The sequence below is a fragment of the Rhinopithecus roxellana genome, chromosome 3 (assembly GCF_007565055.1).
Source record: "Rhinopithecus roxellana isolate Shanxi Qingling chromosome 3, ASM756505v1, whole genome shotgun sequence".
Lineage (NCBI taxonomy): Eukaryota > Metazoa > Chordata > Mammalia > Primates > Cercopithecidae > Rhinopithecus > Rhinopithecus roxellana.
In genome coordinates this window covers 37149787-37175921 of record NC_044551.1, presented here as the reverse complement: position 1 = coordinate 37175921, position 26135 = coordinate 37149787, and the positions used below count along the sequence as shown (strand labels likewise).

Here is a 26135-nt window from a genome sequence, read left to right as displayed (position 1 = left end):
ATCAACCCAATCCCTATAACCATCAAAAAAGTATGTGAGTTTCCTAGGGTATTAATCATTGTCTAGTGAGTGGGGGTAGATGAGTGGTTGTCAGGGTGGGAGACTTCTAGTCAAATAAACTTGTGAAATGCTGTATTAAACAAAGTTAGACAGCTTTCTTTTCTGTGTGACTTCAAAGAGCCTTTAATATGCTAATATACATTTGAATCACCAGAAGGATATTAGAATATGTAAGAGTTGAAAATGAGAAGAATTGGCTTTTTTAGAGGGGAGGAGAAGGGAGGTATTTTTTTTATTGTGCTAAAATGAATATAATAGTTGTCATTTTAACCATTCACAAGTGTACAATTGTGTGGCATTAGATATGTTCACAATGCCATGTAACCATTACCACTATCTATACCCAATTTTTTAATGATTCCCCACAATAACTCCCTGTAAACAATAATCCCCATTCTTACTCCTCTGTAACCTCTATTCTACTTTCTGTCTTTATGAATTTGCCTATTCTAGGTACCTCATGTAAGTGGAATCATACAATGTATGACCTTCTATGTCAGGCTTGTTTCACTAAGCATAATATGGTCAAGGTCTATCCATGTTGTAGTATATATCAAAATTCCATTCTTCTTTATGACTTAATAATATTCCATTGTATATATATGTCACATCTTGTTTCCATCTTCATCTGTTAATGGACACTTGAGTTGTTGCCACCTTTTGTCTATTGTGGTAATGTGACTATTAAGAATATTGGCCTAAGAATGTCTGTTCCAGTCTCTGCTTTCAGTTCTTTTAGATACATACCTAAAATGGAATTGTTGGATTATATGGTAGTTCTACATTTAACCTTTTGGAAACCACAAAACTTTTTAACAGCAGCTGCACCATTTTGCATTTTTACCAGCAGTGCACAAAGGTTTCAATTTCTCCACCCACATCCTCACTAACACTTGTTGTTTTCCACTTTTTAAACTATAGCTAGCCTAGTAGGTGTAAAATGATATTTAATGGTAGGGTTTTTTGTTGTTGTTTTTTTTTGCCTTTTTGGGTTTTTTTTTTTTGAGATGGAGCTTTGCTCTTATTGCCCACGCTGGAGTGCAATGGTGCGATCTCGGCTCACCGCAACCTCCGCCTCCTAGGTTAAAGTGATTCTCCTGCCTCAGCCTCCGAAGTAGCTGGGATTACAGGCACGCACCACCACGCCCAGCTAATTTTGTATTTTTAGTACAGACAGGGTTTCACCATGTTGGCCAGGCTGGTCTTGAACCCCTGACCTCAAGTGATCCACCCACCTCAGCCTCCCAAAGTGCTGGGATTACAGGCATGATCCACTCCACCCAGCTTAATGGTGTAGTTTGATTTGCCTTTCCCTAATGACTAGTAATGGTGAATTTATAAAAGTTCTTTTTTTTTTTTTTTTTGAGACCAGGTCTCACTCTGTCCACTGGAGTATAGTGACATTGTGTCACATGACACACTGTGTGTCACAGTGTGTGCAGTGACTCACTGCAGCCTCAAACCCCTAGACTCAAGCAATCCTCCCAGCTCATCCTCCTAAGTAGCTGGGACTCTAGGAATGTGCCACCACCCTTGACAATTTTTTTTTTTATTTTGTTTTTTTAGAGATGAGGTCTCACTGTGTTGCCCAGACTGGTATGAGTTCTTTATGCATTCTGAATATGTCCTTAATCAAATATGTGTTTTACACAGTATGGAAGTTCCTCAGAAAGCTAGAAATAGAACTGCCATATAATCCAGCAATCCAGCAATCCCACTTCTGGGTATATATCCAAAGAAAAGTAAATCAGCCTGTCAAAGAGACATCTGTACTCCCATGTTTATTGCAGCAAGGTAAGGAATCCACCTAAATATCCATCAACAGATAAATGGATAAAGAAAATGTGGTATATATACAAAATAGAATATTTTTCAGCCATAAAAAAGAATGAAATTAAGTTATTTGCAGCACCATGGATGAAACTGGAGGTAGTTATGTTAAGGGAAATAAACTAGGCACAGAAAGACAAATACCGCATATTCTCACTTATATGTGGGAGCTAAAATAGTTGACCTCATAGAAGTAGAGAGTAGAATAGTGGTTACTAGAGACTGGGAAGGAAAGGGATGGAAACTAAAAATACAAAAAATTAGCCGGGCGCGGTGGTGGACGCCTGTAGTCCCAGCTACTCAGGAGGCTTCGGCAGGAGAATGGCGTGAATCCGGGAGGCGGAGCTTGCAGTGAGCCAAGATTGTGCCACTGCACTCCATCCAGCCCGGGCGACAGAGCGAGACTCCGTCTCAAAAAAAAAAAAAAAAAATTATTTTAAAGGATATGTGTTTTGCAAATATATTCTCCCAGTCCCAGTTCATGGCTTGTCCCTTAAACAACAACAAAAGTTTTTAATTGTGATGAATTCTAACTTATTCATATTTTATTGCAGTTTGTGTCCTCTATAAGAAACCTTTGCCTAAACCAAAGTCACTAAGATTTTCTCACATACTTTCTTCTACAAATTTTATAGTTTTGGCTCTTACACTTAGGTCTATGATCTATTTCAAGTTTACATCGTGTCGGGTGTGAGGAAGTGTGGGGTGTATTTTTTTGACATATGAATATCTAATTGTTTGGACACTATTTGTTGAAAAGATTATCCTTTACCTATTGAATTTTCTTAGCACCTTTGTTCAAAAACAACTGAATGTGTATTGTTATGAGCTGTCCACTCCATTGATCACATATCTGTCCTTACCTTATGGCCACTCTCTCTTGGTCACTGTATCCCAGGAGTGCCTTGAAATTAGGACATGTAAGTCCTCCAACTTTGCCCCTCTTTTGAAACAGAATTATTTTGGCTATTTTTCCAGGTCTGTTGAATATCAGTTTCTATAAAGAGTGCCTTGAGTCGATCGATCAATTTTGAGAGGACTCACATTTTAACAATATTGAGTCTTCTGACCAATAAACATGATGTATCTCTCCGTTTATTTAGATCTTTGATTTCTCTAGCAGTGTTGTAGTTTTCAGTGTGTAGGTCTTATACATTTTGTTAAATGTATCTCGACTATTTGATATTTTTGACACCATGGAAATTGGTATTTTAACATCAGTTTTCAATGTTTCATTGATAGTATTTAGAAATAAAATGGATTTTTATATATTGACCTTATATGTTGCTAAACTCATTAGTTCTACTAGCTTTTTTGTAGATTCCTTAGCATTTCTTATGTAGATAATCGTGTCATGGGCAGATATTATTTTGATCCCCATTCTACTGTCAAATAATGGAGGCCTGGAAAGACAAGGGGACCTGCCTAAGGTCCTACTCTTCATAAATGTACAGCCAGGAATCTGAAGCCTGTGTCTTTCGGGTCCTCCTTCAAGAACCTCTCCACACCGTAAGCTATTCCTCAGTCTTTCAAGCTTCAAGAGAAGAAGCTTATATCAGTTACGATTATATTTGAATGGTTCAAACAAGATAGTGTATTTTTCTGTCACTTCAAAGTCTGGAGGTTTTAACTCCAGGACTAGTATCACATTTCTGCCCCCTGAAGTCCTCAAGAACCTGTACTCCCTGCTGATGGCTTCAGCCATCCCAAGAGCGTGGAGCTGCACCTTATGGTCCATCATAGCGGCCTTTGCATTCTAGGCAGCAAGACAGAGGAAGGGATAAACAAGAAAGGCAAAGGTGCACATTAGTAATTTTTTCTGGTAAGTTCCATGAGGCTGGGTCTTAACCTGTTTTGTGCTGTAGTAACAGATGCCAGAAACTGGATAATTTATAAAGAAAATAAATGTATTTGGTCACAGTTTCCGAGGCTGGGAAGTCCGAGATCAAGGGCAGCATCACGTGAGGGCTTTCTTGCTGCCACATAAGGTGGTAGAAAGCGTCACATGGGTGAGAGAGATGGATGGGACCAAATTCATCCTGTAAGGGCCCTGCTCTCACAGTAATTAACCCACTCCCTCCATAACAGCATTAATCCATTCATCAGGGTAGAGCCCTCATGAGCTAATCACGTCTTAAAGGTTCCACCTCCCAATACTGTTGCACTGAGGATTCAGTTTCCAACACACAAACTTTGGGGAACATGCTCAAACCATAGCAGGCTACCATGCAGCTCCTCCACTCACCTCTCATTGGACAGAACCCAGTCAGGCTACATCTAGCTACAAGGATGTCAGGAAAATATCATCTTTATTCTGAGCAATCATATCCCAGCCAAAATTCTTATTTCTGTGGAAGAAAAGAACAGCTCCTAGGGGATATACAGCAATTTCTGCCACAAGCCTTAGTTAGGAATCCAGAAAGGAAACTGTTTGAAAATGAAAGAAGGAAGAAGGTAGAAGAGTTCAAAGCCTGTTGCATCTTTTTAAAAATTATTTCAGGATCAGGTGAGTCAGCTCTCCTTTGAGTTTTGTAGCCCATTAAGTTGACCTGAAGCCATTTAGTCATAGGATAAAGTCAATTCTCAGAACCCTTTTATGGTATCAAATCTTTGTGACTATAATAGACATGTCTAATCCATGGGTGACCTTTCCTTCATCTGGAAAAGATAAAAGATGTCTCCACTCATTCATTCATTATTCATTCATTCAACAGAAATTGATGTCTTCTCATAGAGCTCACAATTTGAGGATAGACAGACAGTAGTCAAATGATCATCCAAATGAATGTGAAGTCACAAAGGAGCAGTGAGGATGCTGTAAGTTCCCATATCAGGGGCGTGATCTAGCCAGAGGGGTCAGGGAAGCTTGCCTGAGGTTTCGATGATTCCTACAGGAGTATCTGCATTCATAGCAGTTTGCTATGGTCTGGGAAGACTGTCCTGTGTGCTCTCTTGTGGTTGCACCTCACATATCCTGCCTGGGACACCATATATCTAAGAAATCATTATATAAGAACAAGAGAGGCTGGGCATGATGGTGCACGCCTATAATCTCAGCACTTTGGGAGTCCCAGGTGGGAAGATCGCCTAAGGCCAGGAGGTTGAGACCAACCTGGGCAACATAATAAGACCTCGTCTGTACAAAAAAAAAAAAAGCCAGGTGTGGCGGTACGTGTACCTGTAGTCTTAGTTTCTTGGGACGCTGAGGCAGGAAGATTGCTTGAGTCCAAGAGGTTGAGGCTGGAGCTGCAGTGAGCTATCATCATGCTACTGCAAGCCAGCCTGGGCAACAGAGCAAGATCCCATCTCTTAAAAAATAAATAAATAAAAAACAAGAATGCCAGAGTGAGCGTGAGGCAGGATAGGTAAGGGGCTGGGTGCTGCCCAGGAGATTCAAAGCCCTTTATGGCCTCCACCCTAAGAGAAGCAAAGAAGAATTCAGAGAGTTCTCAGTTTCCAAGATGGGAGATGGAGAAGGCCAGGATCATTGTCCAGGCAGAGACTTTCCTCCTGGGCCAGGAAGGAGTTCAAAGAGGAGGGGACTACCATCAGTCACATGTTGTTTCCCCATGCTCTTACCCCTCTCCCCTTCTTGGGGGACCTTTTCAAGCAGTGAGCAGCCAGCCAGGCCAAAGAGCCAAGATTGTAGAAATCAACCAGTGGGTCACTGTCTACCAGGTATACTTGGAAATTCACTCTTCCAGCTTAAGGCAGCTGTGGCAGATGGGTCCTGTCCCCTGACCAACGCCAGCTGATGGGTAAGCACTGCTTGGAGTACAGTGTTGAGAAAGATTCTCGAAGTCTGGAATCCACAAGGAAGAATATTACAATAGGTTGGTGATGTCTGCTTTTGCCCTGGTGCAACTGAGAGGAAGGAATGGGACATAAATATAAAAGTGCTTTGTAAATTATGAAATACTACCAAATAGTAACTAATAATGGTAGCTAGCATTGCTAGTGCTTCCTAGATACCAAACACTGCTAAGAGCTATACTTGCTGCATCTCATTTAATCTTCATAATAACCTTTATGCTAGGGACTATTAATTTCCCCCATTTTACAGTTGGGGAACCAAGGCTTGTGAAAAATAGCGTAACTTGCTCAAGATCACAGAGCTAATAAACAGAACTGTGGCACAAGCCTAGGCCTTTCCAACGCCAAAACAGATGGTCTTATTCACTCTGGTCTGCTGTCTTCAGAATGTAGGGGATTATGATTATAATTATTACTATTATAAGAGCAACTTCTTTATAACTGGGTGGCTCAACCCTACTTACCCAGCTAGGAGACTAATAGGATATGTTTGCAGTCATTTTTTATTCTCTCTCTGAAAAGTAGGAACTTGCCTTCTGATGAGCTTTCCAGTCCCTTTTTTTCTTTTTTCCCATCCACAGCTGCTGTGCAGAGCAATATTGCAGCCCTCGCTCCTGCCCAGCCCGTCAAGCCTCTAAGAAGAGCACTTTCTAGGGGCTTTCCTGTGATTGATCACACATCAGCTAGACTGAGATTTTCAAAACCTCTTGGGAATTGCCCTCTTGGTACAGAAGTATGATTCATCTCACCATGTTTTCCTTATTTGAGAACTATGTTCCTGCAGCCTTTATAGATACTGAGTTTGGGAAGGAATGGGCAGGTACATGTGATAGGTGATATTAGCTGTGATGATTACACTCATGTGGTGGCTGGCAGTTTGCAAAATGCTTTCATATGGATATTCTCTCCAAGCCTCAGTTTTGTCATCTACAAAGTGGATATAATGACGATAATAATATAGTCAAGTCTAATCTCATGAAAGAGTTAGGCTATAAAAAACTTACCACTTAAGATGAAAATAACACAAAATCAGAATCACCCTTGACAATCGCCCATGGAATGTGAAGACACACCACCTCTCAAAAGTCCAGTTTAGGCAGGTTTAACTCCAGCGTGAACACCAATGATGACTGTTTCTTTGGTTGAAGTAATCACAGTGCCTTCTGAGGTAGTGAAAATACTTATCTTCCTAGAGTAGGCTCCCCCAGCACAGAGCGCTCACGCTCCCAGGGACCGGAGAGAACTGGGGCCTCCAGGGACTCTGTGAGGGCACAGGCACACTCTACATGAGCACGGGAGGCTCGCCACCACCCCTCTAGGATTTCTCTCTTCTTTCTTGACTATGTGTCACTGAATTCTTGAGGGTGAAATAGATACAAAATCTTATCTCATTAGGTCTGATTTCCTGACTTGCTTTCTGTGGACAGTATTGAAACTTAAAAGTAACATGTGAGGACACAGACACTAGGCTAGGTGAGGGGAGAGCTGGGCTCAGGTCCCAGGTAGGTTTCACCTGCATCTGTGGGACTATGGATATCCAGATCTTACAGATGAACTTCTCACCTGACTAAGTTCTCAGGCTGTATTTTTGACTCAAACCCACAGGACCCTAGTAACCCTATTTTTAAAAAATCTGTGTGTGCCCACCCCAATTCTGCCTTCCCAGCACAATCTAGCATCATCTCTGCCTGCACCACTGTAATAGCCTCCTTCCCGGCCTCCAGCCCTCCTCTTGGCCTCCTAGTCCCTTTTCCACTTGGCTACAAGAGAGCTTTCCAAATGCAACCTGATGTTATCACCTCCTTATATAAAACACTTGTATTTCTAAATGCTCCTGGAGGAAAGACAGAATCCTCACCCCTGCCTACCTCTCCTTCCTACCAGACTTTCCCTGCTTCTCTGTGCACCACACACACTGCTCTTCCAGGCCCTCCTGTGATTCGTGTTTGCTCAGCCACAGAGTCTTTGTATGTCTTTACTTTTCCCTCTGTCTGGAATGCTCTGTACTCCTCCTTCTACTGAGTTAACCTCTAATCCAATTTTCTCAAGAAAGCCTTGCAGGCTGGATCAGATCCCCCCCAATCTGATCTGAAAGAAAGGGACTCTCTTTGTACCATGTACCACTCTTTTATGACCTGCCACTGTAGCTTTTTTAATTTACCTGTAGTTTTGGATGAAAGTCGACATTTCTCCCCCACCACACATACTTCTATAAGCTCTATGAGAGCAGGACCCCGTCCGTCTTCCTCCCCAGTATATCCTCAGCACCTAGCACAAGGCCTGATTTGTGCTTGTGTTCATCATACACTTAAGTTGATGGATAGATGGACAGATGGATTGATAGGTAAGAGACTCAGATGAACATTATCAAATTATCAATCAGAGTCGATTTGTTTTTTTTCCCCCAGTGATAAAACATTTGGGCACTTATCCTGAAGAAAGTGTTGAAATTGTTCTTTTAGAATGGAAGGGAAAAGCTACTGAAGGTTCTATTTGCCCTTTAGATAACAGGCATTCCAAAGTATCTTGGCTTTTTTTTTCCCTCCCTACTGTTTAAAGTCTTTTAATGAGCTTTCACGCCTTACATAGCAAATGACCTTTTCTAGAGCCACCTACATCAAACAAAGGAATTGGAGGGTTGGTATGGTTTTGCCCTTGGAAACACAGGATCAGTCCTTTGAAACAATGGCTCCTATCTGTGAGTGACCTTCCCCTCTTAGGGAAGGGCCAGATTTCAGATTTCAACATCCTGGTGTTGAGACAATGGAGTTACTGGAGCAGGGACAACAGACACAGCCCCATTGCTTATTGGACCAACAGGACTTGCCTGACATGGGCCCAGCGGACGTAGTCTCGTGGTTGCTGGGTTGTAGTGCCTCCTTCCATTCATAAATAGTGCCATTCAGGTTTGATTGTTTTCTCATACAGCTTGATCCTGGTTATAGTGAAAGTTAAGTTTTCTCAAAACAGCAGCCTACTGGATAGGTGCTAGAGTTGGGTCAGCGTCACCTAAGTCTGACTGTGGGGTACCAGAATGAATGATCCTAAGCCTATGAAAAGGGGACATTTTCTCTGAATGAAAACAAAATCATCTCTCTCCTTGCATTTCTCATGGGAGGAGGAGGATTCTGAGATTAATTGAAAGTGGATAGGTAGTAACGTATTTTATTCTTGGAGCTCTACTTCAGCCTGTTCCTTGCTCAAAGACTTACTGTGGCTCCCACCTGCCAAGCAGCTCAGATGTAAGGCCCTCCAATTCTGGTCCAGACTTCCTTCCTAGTCTTATTGCTCATGACTCTCTTTTGCATCCTGCTCACTCCAGCCGTATCAGGCTCCTTGCCATTAAGTAAATATGCCCTTCACTTTCTAACTCCCATTCTTTCTACGTACTTTCCCTCTAGCTAGATTCCACCCCTAACCCCCACCCCTCAACTGCTACCAGTTAAAATCCTACCCCTTCTCCCAGGTTCCTGTCAAAGACTCTGCTTCTGTAGGAATTCTTCCCCGATCATCCCAGGTAGAATTTAATTTTTGGCTTTTGTAAATATCTATTGAATTTATCTGTACAGCTTTCAAGGCACTATGTTATAGGCTTGTATATGTGTGTGTGTGTGTTTTCCTTCCTTATATACTTGTGTCATAGCTGTCTGTGGAGGCCATGGACTACCTTGTTCATCTTTGTCTCTCCCAGAGGTCTTTGGCCGTAGTAGGCCCTCAATATTTCATTTTTTGGATGAATGAATTAATAAAAACAATCCAGCTTATGTCCTTGAAATTCAGGAAGAAAGTACATTTATCTAATTGTCCACACTCCCTTGTTTAAACTTTATGCTTTGAGCTAAATTAAGGCCTACCTGGTCCTCTTCGAAGGTAACCTTGAAGGTAATCTTGAAGAGATTACTTTGTGCTGTGTGTGTGTGTGTGTGTGTGTGTGTGTGTGTGTGTGTGTGTGTGTGTGTGTATGAGAGAGAGAGAGAGAGAGAGAGAGAGAGAGACAGAGAGACAGAGAGACAGAGAGAGACAGAGAGAGACAGAGAGAGAGAGAGAGAGAGAGAAGTTTATTAATCTACTTGGTAGATAAACAGATGTTTGAAATTATAGTTATTTAAACCTCAAAGCAAAATCATTTCATTGCCTTTGTAGGGTTCTTTGAGAGGAAGATGGAGGGAAGCCATCCTAAAATTTACAGCAGAACCTGGTCTGTAACACAGCCTCAGACTGTGGATGAAGCAGATAACCTGCTCAGCTTTCCTTCCAACATTGCTGTTTGAGAGCATACAGCCCTTTCATTGTTTTGAAGACACTAGCCAGCTCGGCCAGAGATGCTCTTTGCCAAGTCTGCAGTGTTGGGATTAGAGTATGCACTTTAACAAATCTTCCTTCTTGAGCAGAATATAGTTGGCTTGCTTCACCACTATTCTTTCCTACCTCCAAAGGCTGCCAGGCCTGCTAAGTAGTGATTAAACAAAGATTAAAATTCCATTTGTGTGTGTGTGTGTGTGTGTGTGTGTGTTTGAACACTAATCGATTATTTTAGTGGAATGTTAAGTAAAAGCATGCAGATACCAGAAGCAGTTATTTAGAGCAGCCAGTCAAAATCTATTGCCAATTTATTATTTAATGTGATTTCCACATTGATTCTGCCAGTCTCCTCCACACACTCCCGCTCACTTCTCTTGCCATGTTCCTTCCTCAGCCCTTTGCTTCCTGTAGCAGAAGGACATCAGGAAACCAAGGGAAAGCAAAGTAGCAAAAGATGGTTGTTGAAGGAAAATAATCACAGCTTTTGTAGACAAATCTTTGAGCCTACAGAATTAAAGAAACTTAAAATTACCTCTGGATTGAAAAATCCAGACGTGCTCTTTTACATAATATTAAGTGATTGCTATTGCATAAGAATTGCTGTCTTTTGAGAAGCAATGTTCCTGCCTTTTTTGTTGTTAATGGTCTTGTGGCATTTGTTTCTATTGTAGAGTGCCACTATTAACTAAGACTTTTTTCTCTCCTTGAAGAACACTGTGTTTCGACGTGGGCATATGACATCCTGTTAATGAGGAAACTCTAAATCCTGTTATCAGCAAGAGCCAGTTGAATTGAATCAGGTGTTAGATAGGTTGCCTCTGCAGGACCCACAGTTTTTCTTGTTAGATTCCTATCCGCTGTCCTATTCCTCCAAACATGGTTATCACAAACACTGGAACATACCATGTTTTCATAAACTTTCCCTAAAAATAATGTATTGATAGTAGCTCTCCTTTACTAGAAGAGGACCTAACTTTGTCCCAAATACTGGGACACTTTGTGCCAGATTAGCTCAGTTAATCCTCCCAACAGATACTCTTATTCTGTTAGTTTTCTCTATTTATCAGTCAGGGAAACTGGGGTCCACCTGCCGAGGAAGTAAAACCTAGGTTTTTCTAACTTTGAAACCAGAATGTTCTGAGTCATTAAACTAGCATTCATTCACCCCATTGAAGAGCATTCATTCATTCATTCAGCTGGTATTTTTCAAGGGCCTAAGATGAGTCAGGTATTGGCCTCGGAAAGTGCAGTGGTGTAATGCCCCTGCCTTCAAGAAGCTTACAGTCTATTCTAGGGAGAGAACTGCGAGCTCTGGTTTGGTCTTTGGGGCTGACAAGCTGTAGGATTTAGGGCAAATTCATTCTACTCTCTTAGCCTCAGATTTAATATCTGTCAAACCTGCTGGGTTTAGACAAAAGGTCTTCCAACTTTATTGTGAATTAGAATCACATGGAGAATGTGTTTTCTAAAAAAGATATCTTCCTGGGCTCCTATCTGTAGATACTTTGACTTAGTGGATTCAGCATTTGAGTCCAGGAATTTGCATCTATAATAAGGGTCCAGGTTCTCCAAGAACCACCTTTTGAGAGAGACTGATCTTTATGTAAACCTCATTAGGCCTACATGGTATCTGTGCTGTCAAACCTGCATCCTTGGTGCCTGACACACTGCTTTGTACAGAGTAGGTGTCAGTAAACATTTGGTGATAGTTCAGATGATCTGGGGTTTCTTAATCTGCACTACCTCTAGAAATTCCATGGATTGTCCTCAGGGGCTCCTAAACCACCTGAAATTAACTACAATTTCTGTTAAGGTTTTTGGATAGGATTCTTAGGGCCCTTCAGGCTTCATGTACTCTGTTATTTATTTATTTATTTATTTTTTTGAGATGGAGTCTTACTCCGTTGCCCAGGCTGGAGTACAGTGACACAATTGCAGCTCAGCACAACCTCTGCTTCCTGGGTTCAAGTGATTCTACTGCCTCAGCCTCCCAAGTAGCTGGGATTACAGGTGTATGCCACAACACTCGGCTAATTTTTTTTTTTTTTTTTTTTTTTTTTAGTAGAGACATAGTTTCACCATGTTGGCCAGGCTGGTCTCGAACTGACCTCAAGTGATCCGCCCACCTCAGCCTTCCAAAGTATTGGGATTACAGGCGTGAGCCACCACTCCTGACCAACTCTATAATTTTAAGACTGAAACTTGTTTTCCACCCTACTGAAGGCCCTGACCTATAACTGGAATACTTTTTAACCTATACAATAACATTTGAGTTCTATATCTACATGATTTGGTGAGATGTCAATTTACAGTAGATTTTTAAAATCCTTAAGGAGTCAGTATCCTCAATCCATGTGTAAATTAGGAGAGTGCTCAGGCTATACTGTTTGTGATTGTCTCAGCTCATCTGAAAGTACCTTTTGGGCAGGTAGTGCTGACTCCATTTTCCAGGTGGGAAAATTGAGGTACCAGTGACTCCTGTAGCTTGTGCAAGGTCACAGTCAAGGGTTCTTTCCCACTAAAAACTAGCCTGGGAGTCAAAGGACATGGTTTTTATCCTCTTGCCTGCTGTGAGGCCTTGGTTGGGTAGCTTGGCTTGTTTGGACTTCAGTTCCTTTATCTGTAAGATGAGCGGAGGTAGACTAATTGTCTCTGAATAGCTACTTAGCTCAGATGGCTGAGGACTCTAGCAGCTGCGTGCTTAGACATGTAGAACTCCTTGTATCAGCAGGCTCCAAAGTCCTCCTGGTTTAGGGAAGATATAAGGACCAATGAGACCTAAAGCAGCATAGTTCATCTCTGCAGATCCTGGGAGGGAGGGAGGGATAGAGGGAGCAGTGTGCATCATAAGGCAAAGGCAGTGGAGTTAGGTATGAAACTCCCAGGATTTTGGAGCCTTAATTCTCAGTGCCATCAGTTCAGCAATCCAGTGTTTTGTTTTGAGAACGAGATTCTAGGGGTTTACTTCTGTGAGATCAAAACAGTGAGATTTATCCCTGTACCCCATTCCCACTAGCACTGGAAGACATTCGCAGGCTTGTAGAGGAAATAGTACCCTTCATGGAATCTTAGACTCTTGAAGTGCCCTTTAAAGTTGCCTAACCCTTGCTACTCAAAGTGTCTTTTGTGGCCCAGCAGCGTCAGCATCACTCGGGTTCTTGTTAGAAATGCAGAATCTCAGGCCCCACCCCAGACCTAGTGTACCAGAATCAGTATTAACAAGATCCCCACATGATTCTCCTGCACATTAAAATTTGAGAAGCACTAGTCCCAACCCTGCACTTGATTCTTCTCCTTCACATCCTGATGGACTCTCGGTCTTTCTATTCCTGGCCACTTCTAATATCTTCTTCCAAATGGTCTTGTTTCATCCTAGCAGCAACCCGACTTTTGCAATTTCTTCTCTGTCTGAGTCCCCTCAGTCATTCAGTAACGTCTACCATTGGTCCTCAGTGTAGCCTTAGGACTTCATAGAACAAAATAACATCTCCCATGTCTTCCAGGGCTTCTTGTCTCCTAGTCCTTGTAGTTTCTAATCTTCCCCAACCAGGATACATTCCTGAATATCCCAGCATGTTTCAAGCTCACCAGGGCCAGGCAGGTAACAAAAATGAGAGATGGGAGGCAGGTGAAATGCAATAAGGAATGGTAGGGACTGTGGCAAACTGGGGAGACGTTCCCCATCCACACAGCCCAGCTGATGAGCTGAGGGAAGTCAGCCCAGTACTGGCATGTCTTTTAGGTTTTCAGGAGAAGCCAAAAATCTTGATAAAACAATATGAAATCTCCCTATTTTCACACTAGAATTAAGAAAACCAAACCAAAACAAAAAGCACCTTGAAAGCCACCAGGTTGTTTGCTAGTGACCACATTTGGCCAACAGGCCTCAGGGTTTTGCAACCATCTATGATAATTATCTGTTCAACTTGATGTGACCAACACAGATCAGGTAGGATTATCGTCTGCTTCGTTGTAGACCAGTGGTTCTCAAACCTCAGCGTGTGTCAGAATCTCTTCGAGGGCTTGCTAAAATACGGATTGCCGGGCCCCACCCCCAGAGCTTCTGCTTCTAGAGGTCTAGGGTAGGACCCTGGGAATTTGCATTTCTGGCAAGTTCCCAGGTGGTGCCCATCCTGTGCCCTTCAGACACAACCTTTTGAGCACCATGGCTTTAGTTTTGTGCCTTCCATTAAGGGAGCCTCGGTTTGCAGAGCCTCTAGTCCTACCAGTAGGCTGAAGTAATCAACCAAAGTTTCCAATCTGTGGGCAGCAGAAGAGGAAAAAGAGATTGGGAGGGAGGGCTGGAGAAAGGAGAGCTAACTAGCCCCTAACTGATCAACCCTGACATCACAGAAGCAGAATATTACCTTGGGCAGGTTCCTGGCCTGCCCCAAGGCTTGGTTTCTCTGTCTGTGGTATGGGGAAGTGGTCCTAGCTCAGCTTCCAAATATATTTGTTTACTTGTGTAGGAAATTTGGTATCTATTTATTTTTAGCAGAAGAACTGTCTTCAAATGAAATCCCACATGGAACCCCAGTGCATAAAACAGATGTGTTGTTGTTCTGATTGAAGAGCGGGCAGAGCAAGCCCCTACTCTCAGCCTTCCTCTTCCCAAGGCAGTGCCGGGGGCCTCTCCTGTGGAACTGTATCCTGAACTGATTAGATGGTTCCATAAGGACCTTCTAGCTCAGCTTCTGTGATTTCTAAGAACCCTGAGAACTGTTGAAAGCATGTGGCCTTAGTTTTTGTAGTTTTTTTCCCCCCTCTAACCAAGACATCTAACACACCAAGTTTCAGAATTATCTTCTTGCAATTCAGAGAGGTCTATAGGAGAGAGAATACAAAGGATTGTTATTATTACTAGAGCTGTCATAAAGATGTTGAGCCATTGTGGAAAGCCTGCTAACACAAGGATCAACCAGACGCTTAATAAACAAGCGCAGGGATGATTTTATTCAGGGGGCTTCTTGTTAGCACTAAGGTCCAGCACACCACACATCCGGGCCTTTGAAGTTAATTATATCGGAAAGAGGACTATTGGATTCTGCCTGCCACAGTGGCAAGAACAAGTCCGCAAGATTTGTAATGGGCAAGGTGATTCAGAAAGTATTTACATGAACATGGAATATATGTAAGTAGCTGTGTGGTGCAGCATTACCTGGGGAAGGCTCTGGGCCTGGAGGCCTTTGACTTCACTGTTGGCTTGAGAAAGTATCAGGTTCCTTCTGCTGACCCCAGTCACTGAAATGCAGCCTCCTTTAATTAGGGAAACTACTTCCTAATGGGAAGTATTGAGCCTGTACGGATGGGCTCACCTCCCCAGGTAAATGATAAATGCTGTCAGAGCCCAGGCCGTGGGGGCTGCTCTCTTGGGGCTGCCATATATATATATACATACATATATATATATATACATACATACATATATATATATACATACATATATATATATACATACATATATATATATACATACATATATATATACATACATACATATATATATACACATACATATATATATATATATATATTTTTTTTTTTTTTTTTTTTTTCTCCTTTCAGCCATTCAATTGCTTCTTCATACAGTCCACGCCCATTTGCCACACATTTATTCTCTTTGGAGCTGGGCCCTCAGGACCACAGGGATGACCAAGACCTGCCTTCTGCTCTTGCTTACGGCACTCCTTTTCCTTGGGCCACACACTGCTTTGCCTTACTCCACCCAAACGTCACAAGTCAGTGCCCAGGATGTTTGTCTTGCCTGCCTCTCCTGTTGATCTGTCTGAGACCCAGCCCAAATGCACTCAGCTCCATGAAACATTCTCCCATTTCTCCCCAGTGGAACTGAACTCATGTGGTGCATTCTCTGAGCCCTTCCCCTATCCAATATGTAGTGATTAGCCACATGCAACTGTTGAACATTTGAAATGAGTCTGAATTGGGATGACCACAAGTGTAAAATACACACTGGATTTCAAAGGCAGTACAAAGAAAAAGAATGTAGGTCGGACATGGTGGCTCATGCCTGTAATCCCAGCACTTTGGGAGGCTGAGGTGGGAGGACAGCTTGAGCCCAGGAGTCCAAGAACAGCCTGGGTAACATAGGGTGACCCCATCGCTACAAAAAGTAATTAGCTGGTATGGTAGCACGTACCTGTAGTCCCAGCTACTCAGGAGGTTGAGGATGGAGAATCGTTTGAGCCCAGGAGTTCGAGCCTGCAGTGAGCCGTCATGGTGCTACTGCACTCTAGCCTGGCCAACAGAGCGAGACCTTGTCTCCCACCACTCACCCTCCCCACCAAAAAATGTAAAATACCTTAATCTGTTTACTACATTGATTGCATGTTGAAGTGGTAATATTTTAGGTAGAGTACATTATTAAAACAACTTCACCTCCTTCTTTAAATGTGGATACTGGAAAATTTCAAGTTACATATGTGGCTCATGTTATATTTCTGTTGGGTGTCACCACACTGCGCACTTTCTCCTGTGGGTAAAAAGAATGCGATCATCTTTTTTCTCCATCACTGATTTGTGAGTTCCCGAAAGGTAGACACTGCGTTCCTGTCATCTTGCTGACGTTTGCACACCTGGCTGGCACATGGCAAGGCACCAACAAAGGTATACTGAGGGAGTGGATAAAGGAACACAGGATGACAGGCATTTGGTCAATAAAAAGCTCGTTTAGGCAGTGTAACTCCTGGGCCTGTGTTACTGAACTTATTTGCCCTTTTCTATTTTTCATAGTTTTTGTCTTTTTTTAAAGGGCTCACACAGTCGACAAAAGAAGGCGTTTTTCTTAGGAGATGGACAGAAGCTGAAGGACTGGCATGACAAGGAGGCCATCCGGAGGGACACTCAGCGCGTAGGTATGGAGGGCGGGATTGGCCATGGGTGGGCTCTGTGAAGGGCATATGCACATATGCTTACGTGTGTGTGTGGGTGTGTGTGTGTTCGTGTGTGTGTTTAGTAGGGGTGTCTGGACCTCCTGTTGGCTCCCTCCCCGTCAGCCACCATCCCTTCCCCTGATTCCCAGATGCCCCTCTTCACTGGTTAGCTGACCCCTTTTTCCACTCCCATCACCAGATCTGCTGCCTGCAAGAATTTGCCTGCCACCTTTATTGGATGATAGAAAATGTCTCCCTCATATAGGATATTTTGTATTTTATTTTCATAGGATAGAAATGTCTCTCCCTTATGGGATTACAACTAAAACAAGGAGCAGTATTAACAGGAGCCACCATTTATTGAACACCTGTTGTGAGGAAGATCCATGCTCTGTGCTTGGAAATTTCCTCTGTGAAACCTCAGATCAACCTTTATGGCCCATTTAATAAGAAGGGACCTGTGGCTCTAAGAGGGGTGGTAATCTGCCCACTGTTGCACAGAAAGAAAGAGGCAGACTTGGAATTTGAACCCAGGTCTGGAGGGAGGGCAGAGTTGATTCCTACCTGACACTGCAGCCATGAGACTGAGTCAACTTAGAGGGCTTCAGCTAAAGTTTTCTGTGGCTAATTAGTCTTGGGAGCAGTTCCGTTTATACTGGAGAGTTGGGAAGGGTTGGGGTAAGGTGGTACAGAAATTATATGGAGAATCAACTCTAGGGAGCCTAGACTAAGGAGTCAGGAGAGCAGCTCTGATGCCACTTACAGCCATCTAATCAGCAGTTAAAGTCCATACTCCCAGAGCCTCAGGTTTTTCATCTGTCCGTGGGACTCATGCTTCCTGCTTTGACAACCTCAGGATGTTATTGTGAGGTGCCAAATAAAGCAATGAATATGTAGTAGCTTTGCAATACTAGAAAGCACTATAGAAATCTAAGGCATTGGTATTAATATTTTATTCATTTTTATCTCCATTAAAGGCTCCCACCACTACTGATTTTTTTAAAATTACATTATGACAAAACCAACTTACCACAAGGTTCTGAATAGAGCTGGTACAATAACTTAACTGATGGAAAGAGAAATCTAGAGATGCCAGAAAATGGGGAATGGGTGCTGCTCTTTTTTTTTTTTTTTTTTTTTAGATGGAGTCTCGCTCTGTCACCCAAGCTGGAATTCAGTGGTGCAATCTTTGCTCACTGCAACCTTTGCCTCCCAGGTTCAAGTGATTCTTCTGCCTCAGCCTCCCAAGTAACTGGGATTACAGACCCGTGCCACCACACCAGGCTAATTTTTGTATTTTTAGTAGAGTCAGGGTTTCACTATGTTGGCCAGGCTGGTCTCAAACTTCTGTCCTCAAGTGATCTGCCCACCTCAGCCTCCCAAAGTGCTGGGATTACAGGTGTGAGCCACCATGCCCAGCCGGTGCTGCCTAAATTAAGAAAGAAAACGTTTGAGAAGAGCTGATTTGCCAGACATACCAGAATTATTAGAACATTGGGCTAAACAGCAAGACAAGAGTAACCAGCAGTGGAGACATTAAGAATAATAATAACCAGCATCTGTCGAATGCTAATTATGTGCCAGGCATCTTGTCTGCATTATCTCCTTAATCATCACATCATTCACATTGAACCTCCTCATTCTAATTAATACAAAAGGCAAAATCTTCAGACTCAGAAAGGCTGACGGCATGCCCAAGATGACATAGCTGGGGACGGGTAGGGCTGGCCTTGGAACTCCACTCCATCTGGCTCCAGGACCTGAACTCTGAATTGCTCTCCTGTATTGCCCTCTTGAAGCTTCCCTCCCTGAGCAAACACTTCTGGTCTTCTGCTTACTGAATTTGGATCCCTCGTGTTATCTGTCCTGGGGTCTAATCAGTGATGTCTTATGAAGCATTACAAACTGTAGATGACGGAGTCCTGTTTCTTGTCTGACTGGATTGGAGTAGTCAGAGCCCTTCGGCTCCACGTCTCAGCTTGCACCTTCCTGGATATCTGACTTTGTCAATGTTTACTTTGCAGAGTAAATAGGTGTTGCTCAGACCACAAGCTCTGGAAGGCAAGATGATTTTTAACCAGCTGGTTTTATTGCCATTTCTTCAAGATCCTCACCAATGACAGATCCTTTTTTTTTTTGAGACAGAGTCTCGCTCTGTCACCCAGGCTGGAGTGCAGTGGCATAATCTCGGCTCACTGCAAGCTCTGCCTCCTGGGTTCACACCATTCTCCTGCCTCAGCCTCCTGAGCAGCTGGGACTACAGGCACCCACCACCACGCCCAGCTAACTTTTTTTGTATTTTTAGTAGAGACAGGGTTTCACCGTGTTAGCCAGGATGGTCTTGATCTCCTGACCTCGTGATCCGCCTGCCTCGGCCTCCCAAAGTGCTGGGATTACAGGCGTGAGCCACCGCGTCCAGCCATCAATGACAGACTCTTAAGCTACTATTGCAGGGGTGGATGTGGACATTCCCTCTTACCATATGTACCCTGGGAACCTAGAGAAAAATTTCCCAGAGTATCAGACTCCTTCTCCAGATGGGTTGTGCAGAGAGAGGAAAGCTAGCACTTTAACCCACCCAAATCCACGACTCAAAGCAACACTTTTCAGGCACTCCTGGTTTAGAGTAGGCAGATCTTAATTTGTTTGCTGGCCTAAAAACAAAAATAAAATCAAAGCATCTTTTATCATTTATGACAATTTTGATTTACTTTTAAAGTTTGCCTTACCTACAGTAATCATCTTTCCTCGTGTTTATGAGGTGTTTTATACTTTACAAAAAGCTTTCGAATAGGCAGCTCTCATTTGACTCTTCCAAGTGTGCTGTGGTTATCGGAGGGGGAAGCTTTAGCTCTGAAAGCTGGTGGGACTTGGCCCAAGGTTGATCCACTCACAGATGGTGGACCTAGCTGTCCAGTGACTGGTCTCCGAGGGCATGGGTCTTCGGAGCTCCTGACGGAGTGAGGGGAATGTGGGCTTTGGAATCCATACTCCTGATTTGATAACCTTTCTGAGTCTCAGATTATCTTTCTATGGAATGAGAGGTCTCATGTCCACCCCACAGAGCCACTGTGATTACATGAGAACAAGATGTGCAAAGTGGCTGAATAAATGCTTGCTCCTCGCTTACTCTTTGTACTTCCCACTGCAAAATCTGAGCTATGCTGTACATCCAAGTCAAGTTTTATGTTGGTGGTTTAATCATATTTTTCATCCTTTTTCCCCACTCCATATACAGTACCCCCATTAGCAACATCGAATTTGCTCTTTGCTTCTAGGAAATGGAGAACAAGGAAGACCTTACCCCATGACCGATGCTGAGAGAGTGGATCAGGCGTACCGAGAAAATGGATTTAACATCTACGTCAGTGACAAAATCTCCTTGAATCGCTCTCTCCCAGATATCCGGCACCCAAAGTGAGTGTAACATCTCTTAAATTCTGAGATCTAAGGATGTTGCCCCTGGCCTTGTTGAGAATTAATTAAAGAAGCAGGTACCTGGAGCCCTGCTGACAGAGACTCCCTCCTCTTACACAGGCATTTGTGCAAAGGTTCGTGGTGTTGAGGGTAAGGGATAATACTGTCGCTTCAGAAGAGCCAGCCTCCTTCCTCTTTTCAGGGAGTTGGAACTATGAAGCCTCTGCATTTCCCCTTTCGCTCTGGGCTGAAGGGAAGTTCAGACCCCAATGTAGAGGACAAGTTGTCATGAAGTTTTTAACTTTCATTATCTTCATTTTCTATGTGATGTTTTTATTTCTTTTTTAAAAAATCTTTCTTATATTTCTGTCTTTGTTATGAACCATCTCTATTCACATTGAGAGCAGACATATCAGAATGATTATAAAGCTGATAACAGTGACAGCTAACATTCTTTGAACTGGTAGTATGTGCCAAACACTTTATTTGTATCATCTCAGGTTGCTGTCAGGTAGGTCCTGTAATGATGCCAGTTTTACAGTGAGAAAACTGGGGCTTAAAGGAGGGTCATAACTCACTTAAGGCCATAAGGTGATTAACAGGCTGAGCCAGGCCTTAGACTCCAGTTCAATCAAAAACTATACCCTGGACTTTAAGCTATCCTGCCTCCCCATACATTTTCAATAAGGGTCATTGTGATGATGGTGATTTTCTGGTAGAGCCGTTCTTAAACTTGAGGTACATTAGAATCACTTGGAGGGTTGTTAGGACACAGGATATTGAGCCTCAAAGCTGTTGATTAGTAGGTCTGGATGGGGGCCCAAGAACTTGCGTTTCAAACAGACTCCCTGGGGATTCTGGTGCTCCTTATCTTGGGACCACACTTTGAGAATCACTGCAAGTAGATTTCAGAATTGCTTCCACGTGAAGGCAGTACTGAGTAGCACTGGAGCGTAAGTTTTGCTCAGGGACTGAGAAAACAGAGCCCAGGAAAAGATAATAAAAGCTAACATTTATTTGTTGCTCACTATATGCCAGGCATTTTTCTAAGCCAGTGGTTCCAAAGTGTGGTTCCCAGACCAGCAACATCAGCATCACCTAGGAATTTGGTAGACCTGCAGTTTCTTGGACACCAGCCCAGATTTACCGAATCAAAGCTATGGGGAAGGGTCCAGCAATCAGTGTTTTAACAAGGCCTCCAGGAGATTCTGATGCATGCTTGCATTTGAGAACCACTGTTTCAGGTATTTTAAGTATATTAACTCAGTCAAATCTTCTAAAATCCCTGTGAGGTAGGTACTGTTATTATAACCATTTCACAGATGAGGAATTGAGGCACAAAAAGATTAAGTAATTTGCATAGGATAACATAGCTGAAAAGAGATGGAGCCAGAATTTGAACCCAGGGAGTCTGGCTCTAGAATCTATGGTTTTAATCACTGAACCATAAAGATCTTCCCAGCTATAAGAACTCAATCAGTAGAATGCCGTGCTAAAGACTTCATCTTGGTAACATGTTTGGCAGCTTACAAAATGCCTTCATCCCCATAACCTCCTTTAGTTCCTACAACAGTACTTTGAGATTGGCATTACTATGATCGTCTCTACTTTGTAGATGTAAAAGATGTGCTGTCACCTAGGATTGGGCCCTTTTTCCAAAGATGCCTTACAGCAGGGGAGCAGAGCAGGGGCCGCAGTATGCTTTCCCTTGGGGTTTGCCATTTGTTTCATGGTTTTCACTGTCAAACCCCAGATTTCTTTTTTTTTTTTTTTTTTCGAGACAGGGTCTTGCTCTATCACACAGGCTGGAGTGCAGTGGTGCGATCTCGGCTCACTGCAACCTCTGCCTCCTGAGCTCAAGCAGTCCTCCCACCTCAGCCTCCCGTGTAGCTGGGACCACAGGTGTGTGCCACCACTGCTGGCGAATTTTTTATATTCACTGCAACCTCTGCCTCCTGAGCTCAAACAGTCCTCCCACCTCAGCCTCCCCTGGAGCTGGGACCACAGGTGTGTGCCACCACTGCTGGCGAATTTTTTATATTCACTGCAACCTCTGCCTCCTGAGCTCAAACAGTCCTCCCACCTCAGCCTCCCATGTAGCTGGGACCACAGGTGTGTGCCACCACTGCTGGCGAATTTTTTGTATTTTTGGTAGAGATGGGATCTCATTATGCTGCCTAGCCTGGTTTTGAACTCCCAGACTCAAGTGATATTCCTGCCTCAGCCTCCCAAAGTGTCAGGATTACAGGTGTGACCCACCGTGCCTGGCCGAGCCCCAGATTTTTTGATGTAAGTCTAGACTGTTTGTAGTTCAGCTATCACAGATGTTACTGGATTTGGAACTGTAACCTGACTCTGAGGGTCAGAAACTCAATGTATGTATTTAGCTCCTTGCGGAGTTCTGAGTTCTGCACTAATTTCATCTTTCTGAATCTAGGAAAGAAGTTCACCTGGTGAGTTCATTCATTGTTCTCTCACCACAGCTGCTGTTCTTGTGGTACTGTGGGTTCTCAACCCTGGCTGCACCTGGATGGTTTTTTAAAAATTCGAAAGCTAGGACCCTACCCCAGACCACTAAAATCTGAATCTCTGAGGTTGTTACCTGGATCTCAGTATTTTCTAAGATCTCCAAAAGCAATTCTCATATATAATGAAGGTTGAGAATCACTGGTGTGAAATTAATATTTCTGCAGTGAGAGAGAGACACAGGCTGGATGTGGTCACAGCTTTCTTCCATTCTTTCATCTACTCATAGTAAATATGTAGGTCTTCTATGTGCCAAGCCCTGTGCTTGACACTAGGATCACAAAGATAAATGAATCATTAGTGTTGCCTCAAAGGAACTCCCACTCTTGTGCAAGAGGTGGGGACGGATGACATGAGCTGGGCATTACACCATAGTTGAGAAGATCAATAATAGGGTTGGGCACAGGGTGCTTTGGGACCACAGAGGATACCCTGACCCTGTGCCTGCCCTTTGAAAGCTAGGAAGGCCTTCTGAAGGGGTGCTATCTACAGCCTCTGAAAGGAACAGCTAGGACTGGCCAGGGCACGAGGGTGAGCAAGAGCACTGTGGGTAGAGAGAGTGGCCTGGCCCTAGAGGCCTCCAGGCCAGACAGCACATGTTCTCTGGCTTAGGACTTAGGAAGTGGAGCCAGGATGAGGACCTCACCCCTTTGTCTCCCATTGTAGTGCTCTTTCCTGACAGTCCAGAAAAAGAAACCTTTTCTTCATCGCAGAGTCCTGGGATCCACAGATGTGTCCCTCAGTAGAATTCAGGGGAGTCTGTAAAGTTGGATGAGAAAAACGTTCAATTTTTTTTTTAAATTAAGCTTTATCTGCAATTTGGTGTTCCCTTCAGTTGTGAATGTAATCCACAGAGCCCTGTGATGTCCCCCAAGGAAAGCATTTGCTTTCACATCACTTACAGACCTCTTGAATCCCATGGACACTCATCACTACTTGGAAATGGAGGTAGTTTTTAGAACTACCACTGATCTTTTTTTTCTAGATATTTACTTTTTATTTTTAATTATTATGGCTATATAATGATTGTATATATTTATGAGATACATGTGATGCTTTGATATGAGCGTACAATATGTAATGATCAAATCAAGGTAATTGGGAAATCCATCACCTCAATCATTTATCATTTCTTTTACCACTAGATCTTGTTTCTTCTCTTTTTTTTTTTTTTTGTTTTTGAGACAGGGTCTTGCTATGTTGCCTAGGCTGGTCTTGAACTCCTGGGCTCAAGCGATCCCCTTGCCTCAGCCTCCTGAGGAGCTGAGATTACAGGCAAAACCTCATCACACTTGGCTTTGAATACATTTTGATAACTGTATTTCAGTCTAATTGGTTTTCTTTAAAATCTGGTACATTTTATGGAGTATGAGCATTGCTCTGAGAAGTGTCCCTAGGCTCCCACAGCCTGGCGGATGGGCCCCTGGCATCAATAAGCTGTGCAATTCCTGTTCCAGGTGGGTGGGAGTGGAGCTAAGGAGGTCTCAGGCACCTCTATCACGAGCCCACCCAGCCAGCCAGCCAGCCAGCATCCAAGCTACTAACTGCAAAAGATGTCACTACTGCCAGCGCTCCTGACACCTCCCTTTTTTAGAGTCACCAAGTGTGGAAGCTGACTTTTCAGAAATGGGTTGACAGATGTCTCGAAGAGGTTTCCTTTTTTTCCAGAGGGGAATCTTTCCTGCAGTTTGACAGCAGAAATGTGTGAGTAAATTAGAGCAGCTGAGCCGCTCACTCCCTTCGGTTTCTTTTAGCTTAAACAACTTCTCCAGCAGGAGCTGAGGTTTATGTTTGCCTTTTGTTCCTTCAAACTGAATTTTGGCAACAGCATGTCAAGAACAGGATTGAGGGGCTGTTTGTTTGTGCCAGCTGCCTTTGCTTCCACCAGAAGCTGCACTGGGGACCGCGTAGCCAGAGAACGGAAGCGAGGCAGTTTGGCCGAGACTCACTGGTCCTGCAAATGGGAGTCAGCCAGCTGGCTCTGAGTGGGCCTGCCCTCTGCACCTCCTGCCAAGTGAGCATGAACAGTGGCTGGCTGGTGGGCTGGCCCACTTTCCCTACTCCCTGGGAGCCCTGCTGGGCTGCTTGGCAACTGAACGTGGAGGCCCCTCCAGAGCACCGAGCTGATGGCACAACAGAGACCCAACTGCTAAAGTGCCTGGAATCTGCAGTTTCCTGTGCACACCCCATGTTAGGTGGTCAGTTTCTCCCATGCAAAGATTATCCATAGTGGGAATGAAAGCAGTCCACAATTCTGACCTGCTTTCTCCATTCCATAGTTTTAGCTTCACTAATGAATAAACCTGTGTTTCAATAAAAGGCCCAAGTCTACCAGATCCCTACTTCCATGTTCCTTTTTGCACTTCCTTTTTGTTAAATTAACACAGTCAATTTATGACATATACTGAATTTCCTCAGAAGAACTTGTAAGCTCATATTACTATAATAGGCCAGTATTTTATTGAGCACCTGTACATCCCTAACAGGCTACAAAGTGTAATAGAAGCAAGAAGGAAGGGAGTTATCACTTATTACCTTTGACAAACATGTATTAAATACAAACCCTGAAAAAATGACAGCTTGCCAACACAGGAAGTTTAAGTCAACCACATTTATTGTAGTCATAATATAATAGTGCCCTGATTGGAACATACACGTGGGTATAAAATCACATTTGGGTCAAGATAAAGTAAGATAAATTTGCCCTCCTGCCTAAAACAACCAAAAAATAAATAAATAAATAAGGCCAGGCAAAATACATGAAACACTGGTTTTTAAGATACTGGACATCAGGCAGTAAAGAACAATAATTTCTAAGAAATGGGAAACAAATGAGGTGAGCCCTATAGTTGCCCCAGCTTATTGCCTTGGGAGAATTTCTAGGCCATGGTGCAGGGAGGGCGAACCAAGATAGAGCCCAGAAGACTTCCTGAGTTAAGGAAGTGGAGCTGAGAGTCCAAGGAGATCAAGGAGGCTAGAGTTCAGAGGACACAGTACTGGAGAGAGGAGAACTGTGCAAAGAGAGACCTACAGAGATCTACAGAATCCTCTCAAACACTCAGCAGATTGTTGATCAGCACATGCCATGAGGAAGCTATCTGACACTGGGAAAGGAATCACCCTAAAATGCTATAAGGAACAGTGCCTAGTGCTCCCTCAGGGCCAAGAATAGTGCCTCTTCCTACCACCCGGACTGGAAAACCTCCTAATTCATAACTCATGGGGAATCAGGTAGAGTACTTAGAAGAGTTTTGTCTTAGTGGCATCTAATCAGCTCTAGACTAAACGGTGCTCTGG

At 43.3% G+C, this 26135-nt stretch overlaps 1 protein-coding gene across 4 annotated transcripts in view; it reads left to right on the top strand.

Annotated features, from left to right (window-relative positions):
- Nucleotides 1–26135, top strand: part of GALNT10 (polypeptide N-acetylgalactosaminyltransferase 10) — a 228865-nt gene that overhangs the window by 84859 nt on the left and 117871 nt on the right. For all 4 annotated transcript variants that reach the window (XM_030927279.1, XM_030927280.1, XM_030927278.1 and 1 more), the window contains exons 2-3: nt 16775–16877; nt 20174–20312. In XM_030927279.1, coding sequence (XP_030783139.1) covers nt 16775–16877; nt 20174–20312 — 242 coding nt within the window. The remainder of the gene's footprint in view (nt 1–16774; nt 16878–20173; nt 20313–26135) is intronic.